Genomic DNA, 18,411 nt, shown 5'->3' on the forward strand with positions numbered 1-18,411 from the left:
ATACAACAAAATCTGTTCACATAACTGGATAACAGATCGTCAATAGAAACCGAGCAGAACTTGTTGATATAACTGACGGCACATTGATGGCAGAAACCGAGCAAGATCTGTGCGGCGCAATTTTGACAGCAGATTGATAACAAAAACCGAGCAAGATCTGCGCAATGAAATTTGATATCAAATTGTCGGCAGAAATCGAGTAGAGCCTGCTGATGTAACTGACGGCACATTGGTGGCAAAAATCGAGCAAGATCTGCGCAACACAGTTTGATATCAGATTGGTTGCAGAAATCGAGCAGGATCTGCGCAATGAAATTTGATGTCAAATTATCGACAGAAATCGAGTAAAGCCTGCAGATATAACTGACGGCAAATTGATAGCAGAAATTTAACAGGATCTGTGAGGCGCAATTTGACAACAAATTGATAACAAAAATCGAGCAGGATCTGCGCACACAATCTCTGATAGCAGATTGACGGCAGAAACGGAACAGAGTTTGCATGATTCGATAGTTCCCTCACTTACCGCTACGTGAGCTGTACTTTCTCGTAATCTAATTTCTGTCAGAAATATATATAAAGTCGCGAATATGAAGAAAAGACTAAAAATATAGTAATTATCATTTTAATTTCTATCACTTTAATTTCTGATATCTGATACAAGCAGATGAGATTCAGAATATTAAACTGATTGGAATCAATATGATAAATGGAAAATTATTCATGTACTGCCTATTTGAGGCATAAAGCAAGAATTTAATTCTAAATAAATTACATCTCCAGTTTTACAAGTTACATTTACTTTTATTATTTACTTTATTATTAATTTAATTTAATTAAATTAGTCCTTCGCTATATGAGATATAACTACGATATAACATATATTACATTAACATATATGACGATATAACATATGACATATATGTCATTTTAAAAGAAAATTGTAATTAACTTGCCGATAATATTCTTATTTAGCACTTGTAATAATCAATTTTGTTGCATTTATATAATATTAATAAAAGTAAGCGCAAATCTTGTGCAGTTTCTGCTGTCAATTTGCCATCAGGTTGCATGCGCAGATTCTGCTCAGTTTCTGCTGGCAATCTAACATCAAATTGCATCGCGCAGATCCTGCTCGGTTTCTGCTGTAAATTTGCCATCAGATTGCATGTACAGATTCTGCTCGGGTTCTGCCGACAATTTGTTGTCAGATCATGTTTTACAGATTCTGCTGACAATATGTTGTCAGGTTAGGTTTTACAGATTCTGCCGACAGTCTGTTGACAAGTTATGTTTTACAGACTCTGTCGCCAAAACAAAAGCTTAATGCGGACACAGATGGCTACGGTTCTGATATGGAAATCTGATCGAATTTGCTGCCAATCTGCTGCCAACCTGCTAACATTTTGCTTACTGGGTATATATACATTATACATAATACATAATAATTTAAAAATTATTTTTATATAATAACAAAAACGATTAAAACTTCAATAATCTTGTACACACAGAACATTTTATTTGTTTACAGAACTTTTATAATGAGAATTACTTACTATTTATTATGTAAAATAAGGGTAAATGTTTCCTTTCAGGACCTCTTCTTCAATTAAGAGATTTTGCACATGCGGATCGTCACATATCTAACCTTTAGCTTAGATTAGCTTAGGTTTGTCTGATTGGCTAGTCGTAAAATCGCAGTCGCAGGAACAGGAATTAGACCGACTTCCACGACTGCGACAGCGACTGCCTTGCGACCGGAAATAACCATTAAAGCGATCACTGATACGACTCTACGACCATATCTTACGACTTTACGACTGCTATTGTAGACGAGCCTTTACCCTTGGTCCACAACCTTGCTTTAACTGACGGAGTCGTAAGAAACTAACCAATCGTATTAAATTATTCTTTCATATTCAACTGTGGTTGGCTAATTTCTTACGACTCCATCACTTAAGCCGGTTATACAATAGCTGTCGTAAGTCGGGTGTCGTAAGAGTTGACCAATCGTATTCGATTATTCTTCTCTAAAATCAACTGTGATTGGTTAACTCTTACGACACCCGACTTACGACAGCTATTGTATAACCGGCTTTAAAGCAAGATTGTGGACCAAGGGTTGTAACGGGCGGTTTTCCGTGTACCGCGGAATCTGAATTATACGGATAGCCGTCGGATCCAAGTGGCGGAATCAATAATTCGGTGACGTGGATGTGTGTGAAATAATGTATTTATTGTTTCCGGTGTATATGTACAAATGTGTTGTGTGTGTGAGTATGTATGCGCGTGTATAAATGTATATGTACAGATGTGTTGTGTGTGTGCGCGCATATAATGTTAATGTACAAAGGTGTTGTGTGTGTGTGTGTGTGTGTGTATGCGCGTGTATAAATGTATATGTACAGATGTGTTGTGCGTGTGCGCGTGTATAAATGTATAAATTAATACCGGGCGCGATGCATTCGCCCGTTTCCCGGTATCGGCGCGTTATCGCGTTCTTGCGGCTCGTCGGGCGTGTTTTTGTCGCGTTTCTTTGGCGCGGTTCTTCTCGCTCAGCTGTTCGGCTTTAAGTTGTGCGGCTTTAAATTCGGTCCGATATTCGGATTTGCTTTTAATTCTCTCCAGATGGATTTTCGGGTTTTCGGAAGGCGTCGCGACGCTAGCAAGCGTCGGAGGCGGCTCTTGTTCCACCCCGTGAAGGCGCGATGCCTGATGAAGATCTCGGTTCGGAGGCGATTTCACAGGCCGATATCGATCGGCAGAGGCAGCGTTCACACAACCTTCTGGCCTTGTTACTATCGCAAGGATTTCTCTAGAATGCTTTGCTTGCCTTCTGACTAGCTCGGCGGCTTGAGAGGATCGCAAGGATCTGTTGTATGTGCCGTCGAGAGCCCGTTTTATACTCGGCTAATTACCTGCGCCGGCATATTCGGTAATTACCCCCACCGAGCGGCGGTAAAAATCGGAGCGGTTCGGATCCGCCCGGGGGAGTTCGGAGTGCCGAACGCTGGTTCTCAGCCGCCGGTAACGGCTCCCGACGGCAGTCTCTCAATAGTTGAGAGTCCCTGCCCGGTTGTTCTCTACGTAATTAAAAATGGGCGCACAGCGCATCTGCCATTGCCCGACCGATGTTCGTCGGGCGGCAGCTTCCGGCCGGTGTTCGCCGGGAAACGATGCATTCGGGGGTGCATCGTTACAGGGTTATGGCGAAACTCGATTATAATAGTGCGAGTCGTCGCCAACTTGATTTTTTGTACGCGAATTCCAAATATATTTTGTCACGAATTGCAAAACCTGACTCGACTGAACAAGACAAAAAGTATACTTGCGATCTTAAAATGAGCGAGTTTTTGGAATCGGAAGATATGCTGTTTTAAAGAATTAATATATACAGGGTGATTCATTTTAATCTTAACAGGCAAATATTTTGAAAAATATGCGATACGAAAAAATGTTTCAGACAAAAGTTATATGGTTTTAAAGGAGACATAAGATGGTGTCATTAATTTGACCTTAAATAGTTACTTGAAGGTCACGTGAAGGTCATCCTCAATTTTTTAAACGGAACGGCCTATTTTTTATTACATATTCTTATAGCTTATCTCGAGAACTTTCCAAAACACTATAATTAAGTTAATTTTCATTAAGTACTTTCCGAGTTATGAGGCTTGAAATAATTTCTTAATTTTATATAAACCATAAAATATCTAGTAACATATTCATTTTTCGATTATCTTACCTTAATACTTTTATGTACAAAATAATGAGAGGAATCAATTGGTGTAAAGAAAAAACATAGTTGTTTTTAAGAAAAAATATGTAATTTGCAATTAACAATTCCATATTTTTTCTTAAAAACAACTGTATGTTTTCCTTACACCAATTGATTTCTCTCATTATTTTGTACTTAATGAAAAAATATTTAATTATAGTGTTTTGGAAAGCTCTCGAGGCAAGCTACAAGAATATGCAAAAGTATATAGGGTGTCCCATTTAATCGAAAAATGAATATTTTACAAGATATTTTACGGTTTTTGTAAAATTAAGAAATTATTTCAAGCCTCATAACTCAAAAAGTACTTAACAAAAAGGTACTTAATTATAGTGTTTTGGAAAGCTATCGAGATAAGCTACAAGAATATGCAATGATAAATAGTAGGTTCCATTTAAGAAATTGAAGGTGACCTTCATGTGACCTTCAAATAACTCTTCGAGGTCAAACCAATGATACCATCTTATGGCCCCCTCGAAACCAAACAACTTTTGTCTGAAACATTTTTCTCTAAAATGCTTTGTTTCCGAAATAATTGCGTGCGTTAATTAAAATGGCTCACCCTGTATATATATATATATATACATATATATGTATTATTATTATTATATTATTTAGTATATGCCTGTCTATTAGAAATCTTTTAAAGATAAGAAGATCTTTTAAAGAGTTTTGAAATATCTTTAACATGTATAATAAATATCTTTTAAAATGTTCTTGAAGATATCTTTCGAGAGAAATCATTTAGATATCTTTAATATACCCTGGCGAAAATAAAATGTAAACCGAGCGTTAACAAAGCATGAATTGGAGAGTAAGGCCCAGTTCCACAACTTATTCTAACCGAAGTTTAGCTCGTTAAAGGAGGATTTACATTGCATCCAAAGCCCACTGTATCCAATCGGGCGTCATACATCAGACATTGAACGCAATGTAAATCCTTCTTTAACGAGTTAAACTTCGGTTAAAGTAAATTGTGGAACTGGGCCTAAATCTAATGTAACGGAAAAGTGACGGAAGCGTAAACGAAGCTATTAAAAGGCGTAAATTGAAACATCGGAACGTAAAGAAAGCGGCTATTAAGGCCCAGTTCCACAACTTACTTTAACCGAAGTTTAACTCGTTAAAGGACAATTTACATTGCGTTCAATGTCCGATGTATGACGTCCGATTGGATACAATGGGTTTGGGACGCAACGTAAATCCTCCTTTAACGAGCTAAACTTCGGTTAAAATAAGTTGTGGAACTGGGCCTTAGTGTTAGAAAAGCGTTAACGAAGCGTCATCAAACTCTCCGACAAGCGTAAACGAAATATCCTTCAAATGTAAACGGAGCGTCATCAAACTCCTTAAGGAACGTAAACGAAACGTTATCGAACTCTCCGACAAACATGAATGAAATATCTAATATAATTTTTAAAGAACGTAAATGAAATGTCATCAAACTTATTGGCGAATACGAATGAAATGTTTATACTCTACTATATTTATACTGTACCGTTAATATCCCACACAGAAGAAAATATCTAATGGATATCTAATGGATATCTACATATCCATTTAATGTCCATATCCACTATGGATAACCAATAGATATCTAAAAGATGTCTAAAATGTTTATATCTCCTGAATAACCAATGATGATATCCATTGAATATCCATATAAAATCCCTATATCCATATCTACTGAAAATCTACCAAATATATCCAATGGATATTCATATACTTCCACGAGCTTCACGCCTCGCCGCTAGGTGGCGAAAAGGAAAACGCCTAACCCGAAAGTGGGATCCATCTAAGACAGTATATAAGACCGCAGTACAGGTCTCACGAGTCACGGTTTATCGGTCAAAGAGCGCAGACTATTATAGCCGCATGTCCTCTAGCTTTTGCGAGGAGCTCCAGAGCTCCATATAATTAACCGCAGACGGTTAATTTTTTTTTAAATTCCGTTATATATGGTATCAATATACAGAACATTAAATCAATATCCATTCAAAAATAAATATCAATATATACGTAATAAATGTATCTATATATAATAAATATCCACTGGATATTGTATAGATATTTACAGGATATTGGTATACATATCCTGTAGATATTTATGGAACATTGAATAAATATCCACGCAGAAATCTGATGAATATCCAGTATACATGCAATGGATATCTACAAAAATATCCACTAAATATTGTATGAATATCTAATGGATATTTATGTAGATATCCTATGGATATTTATGAGATCTCGAATGGACATCTGGATATCTAAAGCACGTCTAATAAATGTTTCTTATATATTCGTTTCTTATATATCCCTAATGCCCATTGAGAATATCTAATAGATATCTAATAGATATTATTTTCTGTGTGGGATTGCACTTTACATTTTAAATAGGTAATAAACGTTTATTTTCGTTTATTCGCCAGACATTTACTTGTTCGACTTATAAAATCAATTTAATATCTGAAGCTCCTGCATCAAGATCAGAAATTAAATTGAAGTATATCTTTAATCTTATTTGTTACTCTTTGTAAATTTTATATAATTTTCATAACTAAACTTAAATACGAGAAAGATAGCGCATCGCACGTCGCGTAACTAAAGCTGCCAGATCTCCGCCACAAGCAACATGCAACACGGCGTGGAGGGGGTAATGAGGATGTGAGCGTAAGCGTACGTGTGAGCTCGGCGCTTCGGCTAGCTTCGGATAGTAGAAGAGGACAGAATACAGTCTTCTGTCTCCTTCCTACCAAGCTGGCAACGAAAGACGGGCGACGCGCGACACTGCTCGCTTCTCGATATCTCGAATCAATGCGTGCGACAGCGTTAAATGTTTTTCCCTTATAGCTTTTTATATTATACACATATTTTTTAACTGATAAATATTAATCTATTTAATATATTTTTTAACTAATAAATATATTATACATTTATCAGTTGTAAAAGTCTAAAAACTTTCTTTTCCAAATCTGTGGAAATTTTATAAAAGAAGAATATTTAAAACCATTTTCTTCAAATATTATATTCTCATTAAAAGAAAATCAAAAACCTATTAATGAAATTATTTTGGGATCAGAATGTGAGGAATATCTGAACGAATTAACGTTGAAAGATCACATAAACATAGTTAGTTAAAATTGTTCGAGAGAACTGTTTAACATTTTATGTGACTGCTGCAGAAGAAATTTGTAAAAGGTTACCTATAAATAATGAATTTTTATTAAAGTTACAAGTTTTTCAACCATCTGTAAGTTTATTCGATAATAATAGACAAACATCATTTGATGATGTTTCTTTCGTAGCTAAAACTCGCGGCGGTTTTGATGAAGATGCTTTAAAAAAAGAATGGATTGCATTAGCATCAGACAGTGGAAGAAAAACAAAATTTTTCTAAATTAAATTTTGACAACATATGTGGAAAGCAATTTTACAACGTCGGCACACGAATAATGTTCCTAAATATTCCAATTTAACGAATATTATAAATACTGTTCGAACGCTTCCGAATTCTAATGCCGATCCTGAGAGAATGTTTTCTCTTTTGAACAATTTAAAAACGAAAACACGTAATAGCTTTTCAACGGTTTCCGTTAATGCTATTTGTGTGTTTAAGTCTGCATTAAAAACTAGAGGAGAAACAGCTTTAAATATGCTCATTAATGAAGAGCATTTATCTCTTATGTCGGCGGATAAATTATATGCCGCTAATAAAAACAATTTAAATGTCCATGCGGATGCTGACGTAGCAGGCCCTTCCTGCGATAAATAATTTTAAAATAAATTTTTATATACACTTAAAAAATAAGTGTGTAAAAATTTTTATATACACTTAAGAAATAAGTGTGTAAAGATATATACACACACACACATATACACACACACACACACACATACATATATATATATATATATATATATATATATATATATATATATATATATGTATGTATGTATGTATGTATGTATGTATGTAAGGAAATGTGAAATAATCTTTTGACCTTTTATCAATTAGAAAATTGATTATATTTTATTATTTTATTATATTATATTTTTTATTTTTATTTATTATTTATCATTATTTTATTATTTTATTTTAATTTTATTTTTATTATTGTTTATTTGTTAAATTTTTTACATTTCCTTTTTAACGGAAGAGACCACCACCTTCTCGGTTTCCGTTGAGCAACAAGATGTACGTCATACATTAATACAAAATAATAATAAAAAATACAATTCTATTAAAATAAATTTAAATATTTTATTACAATTATTTTTCTAAAGAAATTTTTTTTAATAAAAAAGCGTATATATTGGCCAAGAGTGGAGAAATTTAGATAAAAATTGAGATAAAAATGTTAGATAAAAATTTAGATAAAAATATGTAAAATTTGTTTTTGTATATGTTATATTCTCTTTTTTAAACAACATATAAACTTTTATAAAAAAAAATCAATAGGAAAATATTATGTGTGATAACCCAGACAGCACACATGTCCAAAAGACATCTAAAAGACAACTTAAAGATGTCTTAAAGTCCTCTAGACGTCTTTAAGACATCTTTTGGCCTTTTTGTGCTGTCTGGGAAGTATCGCTGCGATACTTGCAACGATGCAACTTGCATCGCCAACTCGCCAGCTCGAGATTTCGAGGATCACATAGCTATTGTATTCAGAGAGATAGATAAGATACAATAGACCTCTCAGGAGAGAAGGGGACAAAAGCTAATCTATCCGTCTTCCTCTGTAAACCGAAGATGACCGAACGTCGAGCGTACACGGATGAGAGCTTATGCCTTAGTGCGCGAAAGTGGTGGGGATACAAATCGTGCCGCCGCTGGACGCAGCGTGTGCAATCTGGTAGCCTTGCGAGAAGAGAACTAGACGTGAGCTCTTACGTCTGTCGTAGTCGTGGACGTAAAGTAAGACAGAGAAAAACCGTATGTCGTAAAGACCATTGTGAATGCGGAAAGTGCATCATGAACGAGGTAAGTAATATTAATATATAAATATACTGAAATACATATTTCTGAATATTTTATTTATAAATAAATATACTAAAATAAATTAAAAATAATACAGACAATATAAAAACAAAGATAATGATTTATTGTCTTCATTTTATTTTACTAAATAGTCGAAATAGTAACTATTTTTAGGTTAACCAGTATTTTCCTTTATTTTTTCAAAATATATTGCACATTGAGAAGAATATTTTAAAATCTAATAATATCTTTAAAAATATGATGTACATCATATTATGAATTAATTATGATTTATTTATTATCAATAAAATAAGTAAATTATTAACAAATTTTATATATTATTTTTTTCAGTATACATTTATATATAACAGCACTTTTTAATGAAAATGAAAAAGGAGGAATTTTTTATTTTGGTGATGTACTGGATAAACTTGTGTTTTCTATTTATACGTAAAAAAAGGCAAATCAGGTGGTTAAATAGGCGATGGCTTGTGAGTCCGATCAATGAAAAGAGACTTCAATATGGAGATTATAACAATTTATTTCAAGAAATAAAAAACGATTCTGAATTATTTTATCGCTACACCAGAATGACGTTGGTACATTTTCAGCAATTATTACATATGATAAATCCATACTTGGTAAAAAAAAGTTCTCGTGCTTTAATTCCAGAGTTACGACTTTTAATAACTTTAAGGTATTTATTGAAGTACATATTTCATGCCTAAATATCTAGATAGTTAATATAAGTGTATTATAATTATTATATTTTTTTAGATATCTTGCGACAGGTGACCTACCATGTTCCATAGCTTTGGCATTTCGAATTGGGGAATCTACTGTAAGAGAAGTGGTAAAAGAAGTTAGCCGCAGCACTTCCACTTTTACATTCAATTTCAGCTTTCCTTTTCTCTCTACTGTATTGGTCTCTTAAAGAGATGCATCTTTTTTGGCAATATGAAGGAGTGTACATGTCACCTAAACAGAAAGTATAAGATTAAAAAATTAATATATATATGTGTATGTGTATTAACATTATTTTGTAATTATATGATTTATTATATAAATTTTCAAATTTATTTTTCACCATTAGTTTCAGTCATTATTTTGGATATTTCATCCCAAGCATTTTGCTTCATCAAACAATCCTTAAAACCGGTATTATTCTTATCATATAAAAATGGACGTTCTCTATATAATTCAATGAGAAGCTCATCGCCACTCTTTTCGTTAATATCAATAGATGCAGATTCACAACCATTATCCCAGTCATCTGTACTGATTTCATCAGGCAAATCAGCAATAGTATTGCAGTAATTTAAATGATCAGACATTTTTTTATATTACTCTTAGTAGCGGTTGTCAAAAAGATAAATTTTCTGTTGAAGAAACAAATTAAAAATTAGATACAAATTTTAAAAAATAGAAAGAAAATTTGTTAAGAAAATTAATTAAGAAATTTTGTTAAGAAAATTTTTTCCATCAATGTATTTTGAAATAGCAAAGAAAAATATTAATTAACCTAAAATAACAATTATTATTTTGACAATTACTTTTTCGATAAACGAAATGAAGACAAATCATTTTAAATAAAGTTATTTTTATTTTATTCTTTTTTAGTATATTTACTTATAAATAAAATATTCAGAAATATGTATTTCAGTATATTTATATATTAATATTACTTACCTCGTTCATGATGCACTTTCCGCATTCACAATGGTCTTTACGACATACGGTTTTTCTCTGTCTTACTTTACGTCCACGACTACGACAGACGTAAGAGCTCACGTCTAGTTCTCTGCCATCAGCCTTACACGTACGCTTACGCTCACATCCTCATTACCCCCTCCACGCCGTGTTGCATGTTGCTTGCGGCGGAGATCTGGCAGCTTTGCGCGTAACGGTAAACGAACGAACTAACAGATCCTTGCGTGCTCGCGCGAAACTTTGACGTCCTTAAAAATATTTCTTTAAATTGTTAAAGTGTAAGGAAAGTATTTCATACATGTTTTGTGCAGTGTTTAAGCGTTGAAGAAATGTGGATGAAGAGTTTCTAAGTCAATCAATCATTAAAGTGTATAGGAAGCGTATTGGAGTGCTTCGTTCACATTTTATGGAGCGTTTAAGAAGTGTAAATGAAGAGTTTCTAAAATGTCAATCATTGTTATGTACAGCGTCACCACTCTCGTGTTGATCCTGTTGTTTCCTTTATTTATTTGTTTTCACACCCTTTGGGTACGGATAAGATTTATATCACAAACTCGTTTAATATATTTTATTTATTGTTCATTTATGACAGTTTGTGGTTGTTATAATATTTATTATTTCATCGGTCGCGACACGCTTTGAGAGTTCTCTGGGTCGCGATGACGCTTCGAGTTATCACTCGGATCGCGACGACGCCTAAGAGTACTCTTGTAACGCCGCGATTTATAATACTAGTATGCGAACTCGACTGTTGTTGCTCGCTTGGAAGTTAATCTGCTACTGACTTCCACCGCTGACCTCCGTCGTCTTTCGGAAGCTGGAAGTCGCCCGATTCGTGGGCCATCGGGCCTTAGGGCCCTCGACCAATCGACCAAGCGCGTGCATCGCGAGATCGCGAAGGTCGCGACGGAAATCACCAGCAGACTTTTCCACGACCATCTCGATTTCATTTTCGTTTCTTTTCTTTGTCGGGCATTACGAAGCCCTGTCGTGCACGACTTTTTATGTTATGACGCAACATACTCCCCCCGTTGAGAGGGTACCGATCAATGTCTTATAGATCTAAGAATGTTGCAACGCATGTATGCATGTATGCATGTGTGTCGTGTGTGTTCGCATGTGTTTGATATGTTTGATATAATTGTGAACGTATACAATCCGATATAACACCGTGTTCGCGGGTGTTATGACTCAATTAAATTAATCTTCGTCTGGGAATGGGCAAAGATTCCTCGTTGCTCGTTTCACTTCTCCGTGGAGCGTTTTAATATCGGCAGCACGCACTATATCATCTTCATCTGGGTATAATTTTGTGATCCGGCCAAGAGCCCATTGTGTGCAGGGCAGGTTACGATCCTTGATTAATGCGATGGTACCAATTCTCAAATTAGGTGTGTCCTTGTTCCATTTGGCACGCTGTTGTAGCTCGTTTAGATATTCGAGGTGCCAACGCGCCCAAAAATCTTGTCGCACCTTCGCAATGTGTTGCCAAGTTGACAATCGATTGGCTGGAACAGATTGTAAGTCGCCCTCAGGAAGGGCCGTTAGCGGCTTGCCAATTAAGTAATGAGCGGGAGTGAGGACAAGTAAGTCATTCGGGTCTGAAGAAAGTGGAGTGATGGGTTTGGAGTTTAATACGCCTTCGATCTCGACTGTAAATGTGTTCAATTCTTCAAAAGTAAATAAAGAATCTCCGATCACACGTTTGAAATGATGTTTAAACAGTTTTACTGTGGATTCCCAAAGTCCGCCGAAATGGGGCGCGGAGGGTGGTATGAAATGCCACGTGACACGACGCTCATTTGAAAATTGATTTATACGATACTTGTGTCTTTCAGAATTAAACAGGACGTATAGCTCCTTTAATTGGTTATTCGCGCCTACGAAATTGGTTCCGTTATCGGAATAAATGTGATTTGGCAGACCTCGTCTCACCGTGAACCGCCTTAACGCCGCGATAAAACCTTCGAATGTCAGATCGCTCACGACCTCAAGATGTACGGCCTTTACGGCCATACACACAAATACGCATACATAGACCTTGATACGATTTCGATTCCGAAATTTCTTCTCTTTAATATAGAAGGGACCGCAAAAATCTATGCCGGTGTTGGCGAACGGTATCGCTTCGCGTATGCGAGCGGGAGGTAGATTTCCCATTTTTGGTTCTGCCGTCCGACTATCAAAACGTAAACAACGTACACAAGTACGTATGATTTTCCGAACTTGATTTCTGCCGTCGAGCAGCCAAAATTTTTGTCTCAATGTATACAACGTTGTTTGGATTCCCGCATGATAACAACGCTCGTGGATTTCGCGTATAATCCGATCCGTGATGGTGTTCCGGCTAGGAAGCAGTATTGGATGCTTCTGTGTGAAAGTTAACTTGGAAGAATGGAGACGACCTCCTACGCGTAACAAACCGTCCTCATCTATGAAGGGGTTGAGATTATTGAGTCTACCATTATATGTTGATCGTTTATCTCTTAGCCCTTTGAATTCGCTGGAAAATTGAGAAGCTTGAAGCAATTTTAATACTCGTATCTCCGCTTCATTTATCTCCTTCGGACGCAACGGGCCGATATATGTGTTAGTTGGTCGAATACGCAGACAATAGGCGATGATCCGACATGCCTTTGTGTATGACGAATATTTTTCGATTATATCGAGATTGACTGACGTCGTGGCTAAACAAGTGTTTCTTTTTAACTCAGGTATTTCCATGGAACCTATGCTTTCATCCGGCCAATCTTCCTCGGACTTCGCCAACCACACGGGGCTCGATCGCCACGTTTTATTTTTTAAGAACATAGTCGGTACCTGACCCCTCGAAATTGCATCGGCCGGATTGTCTTCGGAACGAACGTGTCGCCAAACATGCGATCCGGTTAATTCGCGTATTTCGACGACGCGGTTCGCAACAAAAGTTTTAAGTAAATGAGATGGAGTATTCAACCAATGTAGTACAATGGTCGAGTCGCACCAAAATATTACCTTGACGGGCATTATATTTAATGCTGAACTGACTTCTCGAAACAATCGGGCTAACAGCAAGGCTCCGGATAATTCAAGCCGCGGGATCGTAACGGTTTTTATCGGTGATACACGTGATTTGGCGCATAACAATTTACAAATGTTTTCTTTATTTTGTCTGACCGAACGTATATACAGACAAGCTCCGTATCCCGCCTGACTAGCATCGCAAAACCCGTGTATTTGCCATTCATGACATCCATCCGCTAGGATTTTACGATCGAATGATAACTGATCTAATGATCGGAATTGTTGAGAGAATTCGGACCACTTTGAGTGAATGCACTGTGGTACTGATTCGTCCCAATGTACTCGGTTTCGCCATAAATCTTGCATCAGCTGTTTCGCGTATAAGACCACCGGACCGAGTAATCCCAAGGGATCGTAAATTTTCGCAATTTCTGATAATATTCTTCGCTTCGAAATCGTCCCGGTGAATTCTATTGGGTGCGCAAAATAATAAATTTTATCGTCGCGTAAATTCCACGATATACCTAGTGTCTTTAAAGAATGGTCGTCGCCGAGTAAATAATTTGCATGTAACGTTTTATTCGGTAGATCGTAAATTATGCGTGCATCATTCGAGGCCCATTGTCTTATCGAAAAACCTCCGCGCAATAAAATTGATATTATCTCATCTCGAATATTCCTAGCTTCGTTTATAGAATTAGCGCCTGTTATTAAATTGTCAACGTATAAATGACGTTTGAGTATTTCAGCGGCCTTCGGATGCAAATGACTCTCGTCATCCGCGAGTTTTTGTATCGTACGAATAGCGAGAAATGGCGATGAAGAGACGCCGAACGTAAGCGTGTTTAACTGATAGGTTTTAATTGAATCGTGATCGCGCCAAAGAAGCGATTGAAATCGACGATCGTTTTCGTGCACCAATATTTGCCGATACATTTTTTCTATGTCGGCGGAAAGGATATAATTATAGGTACGGAATCGGATCAAGTGCGAAAATAATTTATCCTGTATTGCGGGTCCGACCATCAAACAATCATTTAAAGATATGCCGTTCGTCGATTTCGCCGACGCGTCGAATACGATTCGCACCTTGGTTGTGTTACTTGATTGTTTTATTACCGCGTGATGAGGCATATGATATCCGACGTGACGCGGATTGTCAACTGTAGACATATGTCCTAAAGTTTTGTATTCTTCAAACACGCGCGTGTATTCCAGTTTTAAATCTGCATCTCGATTTAACCTTTGTTCTAGTCCGATCAATCGTTTCATTGCGATAGTTCGCGAGTCGCCTATGTGGGTGATGAACCGGCGAAACGGTAAACGAACTATATAACGTCCCTCGTCGTTACGAGCAACGTTATTTATGAAATGTATTTCACAATCGGTTTCTTCGTCCGAATGGCACTTGTTCGTCGTAACTTCCTCGATCGTCCAGAACTTAGTCAACTGTGATTCTAAACTAATTGAACAGCACGACGCTCTCTTAATCATATTTTGTTTCGGAGAACTGCCTGCGATTACCCAGCCTAGGCGAGTTTTTTGTAAATAAAGATCGTGACCGTCCTCGGATAAGTCGATTTGACCGATGGACAATATCGACAGCGTGATTCCAGAACCGATCAACAAGTCGATAGGCCGCGGTAAGTGAAACTCCGGATCTGCTAATTTGATATTTGATGGTATCTCGATGGCGTTTCGCGGAAATGTTTCCGACGGAATTAAATCTGTAATGACCGGTAACGTGAGACACGTTATTTTTCTATTAAAATGCCCTTGTGTCGATTGTATTGTAATTCGTACTATGCCCTTTGATTCTGAACTCATCGCGTTAATCGCGCCGACCGGAGTTGATTGCGATATTAAATTCAAGCCTAACCGCTTAACGATCGATTCGGTAATGAAATTAGCCGATGCGCACGTGTCTAGTAAGGCCCGACACTTTACGAATTTGTGCTTATGGTCCTGAATATATACTAATGCGCTGGTTAATAATTGTGGTGTAAATGTAGGGCGCATTGTCGAAAAACCTTTCGCGCTCCCCCCGGTCGCATCGTCTTGTCAATCGAATTGGTTCGTACTGGATTTCGATTCGTCGGGCTTGGTCACGGTCGCAGGATTTTCCAAATGTAAAAGCGTGTTGTGTTTCCTTTGACAAATCGTGCAATTAGAAAACTTACATGGACTGCCCAGGTGAGAACGTAAACAGTTATAACATAATTTTGCATTCTTAACTGTTTCAATGCGTCTGTTGACAGGTAATTGTTTAAATTTGTCACACATGTAGAGCGGATGTTGTTTCGTATTACATACTTTGCAATTTCGCGACGCGTTTAATACAAATGCACGATTAGAAGAGTAATTTCGTTTCTTTTTTGCTGGATGTTCGCTCTTACTTTGTTCTGCTTCCGTTGACCTTGCTCGCTCTCGTTTGGACGCACAGACCGCCGTCTTATATAAAAATTCGTATAATAGTTCGAGGGCCGGATATTCATCTCGATCTAAGGAAGTCTCCCATTTTTCCAGCGTATTTTTTGGCAATTTAGACTCGAGGATGTGAACGATCATTTCTTGTCCGACGGAGACGTTCAACGCGTTTAACGAAGCTAGGTGCTGTTGTGTTTCATCGGCAATTTTAGATAATCCGACCGTGGTTTCTTTGTCTAATGCAGGTAAATTTAATATAGCCGATAAATGGCGTGAAATTAAAATCCGTTTCACTTCGTATGCGCGTTCTAAAACTTCCCAAGCTTTCGAATAATTTATGCCGTCGATAGCAAATATTTTTATCTTGTTTGCGGCATCGCCCTTTAATGCGGATCTTAAATAGTATAGTTTGTCTACGTCTGACAAATCTGATTGCGAATCTATTAAATTACGAAACGCGTTTTTGAAGGAGAGCCAACTCTCGTACTTGCCGTCAAACGTCGGTAAGGGAGCTTCGGGCAGTTTTATTCGCCGTTTTTTATCCGTCATCGAAGGTGTCGACTGATTTACTCGGTTGACTACATTTGATGTATCGATGTCTGAATTTGAAGTATTCGCGCGTTTTAAATGATTTTCGACCTTACCCGCTAGATCGTAATATCGCTCTTGCAGAACATGAAACTCGTCCTGATAATTCTCGTTTGGCTCTAATACCATGAGTTCGTCGTGGTGGTCTTCAAACGCGTGAAATAACTCAGTCAACCGTACTATACGTAATCTCAAAGTTGCATCGTCTGTTTTGTTCTTGTCGAACAGGTTATTCAAATTCGTAATTTGAGCTTTCAATGATGTTCGTTTTTGTACGATAAGTTTGATTTGATCGGCCATGGTTATAGTCGTGAATCGAGCGGATCGAGGCGTAATAATGATGGGATCGAATGACTTACTTCTTAGGTGGTGAGGAATGTGATGTTCTTATGTTTTTCTCGGCTGCTTCATCCTCTGTGGCTCAATTCGTATCCTTGAAAATCCGGATGTCGGGTCGATTCTCGCAAGTCAGGAGGCACAACCTCACAGGAGGCACCAAATGTTATGTACAGCGTCACCACTCTCGTGTTGACCCTGTTGTTTCCTTTATTTATTTGTTTTCACACCCTTTGGGTACGGATAAGATTTATATCACAAACTCGTTTAATATATTTTATTTATTGTTCATTTATGACAGTTTGTGGTTGTTATAATATTTATTATTTCATCGGTCGCGACACGCTTTGAGAGTTCTCTGGGTCGCGATGACGCCTCGAATTATCACTCGGATCGCGACGACGCCTAAGAGTACTCTTGTAACGCCGCGATTTATAATACTAGTATGCGAACTCGACTGTTGTTGCTCGCTTGGAAGTTAATCTGCTACTGACTTCCACCGCTGACCTCCGTCGTCTTTCGGAAGCTGGAAGTCGCCCGATTCGTGGGCCATCGGGCCTTAGGGCCGCCCCTCGACCAATCGACCAAGCGCGTGCATCGCGAGATCGCGGAGGTCGCGACGGAAATCACCAGCAGACTTTTCCACGACCATCTCGATTTCATTTTCGTTTCTTTTCTTTGTCGGGCATTACGAAGCCCTGTCGTGCACGACTTTTTATGTTATGACGCAACAATCATTGAATGTACGGGAAGCGTATTGGAGTGCTTCGTTTACATTTTATGGAGCGTTTAGGAAGTGTAAATGAAGAGTTCCTAAAATGTCAATCATTGAAATGTGCGGGAAGCGTATTGGAGTGCTTCGTTCACATTTTATGGAGCGTTTAGGAAGTGTAAATGAAGAGTTTCTAAATGTCAATCATTGAAGTGTGTGGGAAACGTATCGGAGTGCTTCGTTCACATTTTATGGAGCGTTTGGGAAACGTAAAGGAAAACATGAAATATTAAAGCGTAAGGGAAGCGTAACGGAATGCTTCGTACACACTTTATGGAACGTTCGAGAAATATGCATGAAGATTTAAAATCGCGAAGAGTTAGTGGGAAGTCAATGAAGTTTCTAAGAAGCGTTTATTCTGTTCGTTTACGCTTCTTTGACACTTCAAGAAGCGTTTAATTTTCACCAGGGTATCTGTTACAGATATGTTAAAGATATCTTTTAAGATGTCTTTTTAGATTTCTACAGATATTTTTTAGAAATTCTACAAAGACATCTTTAACAAAATCTTTTTAGACATCTTTTAAGTGACTTTTAGATATCTTTTATGAATATCTTAAAAATTTCTTTAATGAGATCTTTTAGATTTCTACAAGACCTTGATATTATTTGGATATATATAATTATCTAAGTAGGTTCGGTAACAGAAATACTTTGATAAACTCAGTAAATGGACTATTTCTTCTTTATTCGTTTTCATAATCTGTTTAATCTGTTTAATATTCTGAATCCCAACGAAGGATCTAGATTATTAAACAAATTATTTTAAATTAATATTTAAATCAGTTTATTAATAATTAAGTATTAATAATT

At 36.9% G+C, this 18,411-nt stretch overlaps 1 protein-coding gene and 1 long non-coding RNA gene across 3 annotated transcripts; one reads left to right on the forward strand and one right to left on the reverse strand.

Annotated features, from left to right (window-relative positions):
- Positions 1-8,651: 8,651 nt before the first annotated feature.
- LOC145966617 (uncharacterized) lies at positions 8,652-9,813 on the forward strand. Its single transcript, XR_014437088.1, has 3 exons — positions 8,652-8,765; positions 9,114-9,459; positions 9,540-9,813. It is a non-coding gene; the product is annotated as an uncharacterized LOC145966617 (long non-coding RNA).
- On the reverse strand, positions 9,286-15,494 carry LOC145966608 (uncharacterized). Of its 2 annotated transcripts, XM_083090807.1 has the most exons (4): positions 10,452-15,494; positions 9,850-10,141; positions 9,563-9,740; positions 9,286-9,494 (listed from the first exon to the last, which is right to left on the reverse strand). In XM_083090807.1, exon 1 carries the CDS (start codon positions 15,492-15,494, stop codon positions 11,673-11,675), a length of 3,822 nt encoding a protein of 1,273 aa, XP_082946933.1. In that variant the 3' UTR covers positions 9,286-9,494; positions 9,563-9,740; positions 9,850-10,141; positions 10,452-11,672. The 2 variants fall into 2 exon arrangements, with proteins under 2 accessions (XP_082946933.1, XP_082946932.1); XM_083090806.1 differs by having other exon boundaries at positions 9,286-9,740.
- Positions 15,495-18,411: the final 2,917 nt, after the last annotated feature.

Source organism: Camponotus vicinus, unplaced genomic scaffold (assembly GCF_025532165.1).
Source record: "Camponotus vicinus isolate PSW18456_S1 unplaced genomic scaffold, iyCamVici1.0 SCAF_2, whole genome shotgun sequence".
NCBI classification, from domain to species: Eukaryota; Metazoa; Arthropoda; class Insecta; order Hymenoptera; family Formicidae; genus Camponotus; species Camponotus vicinus.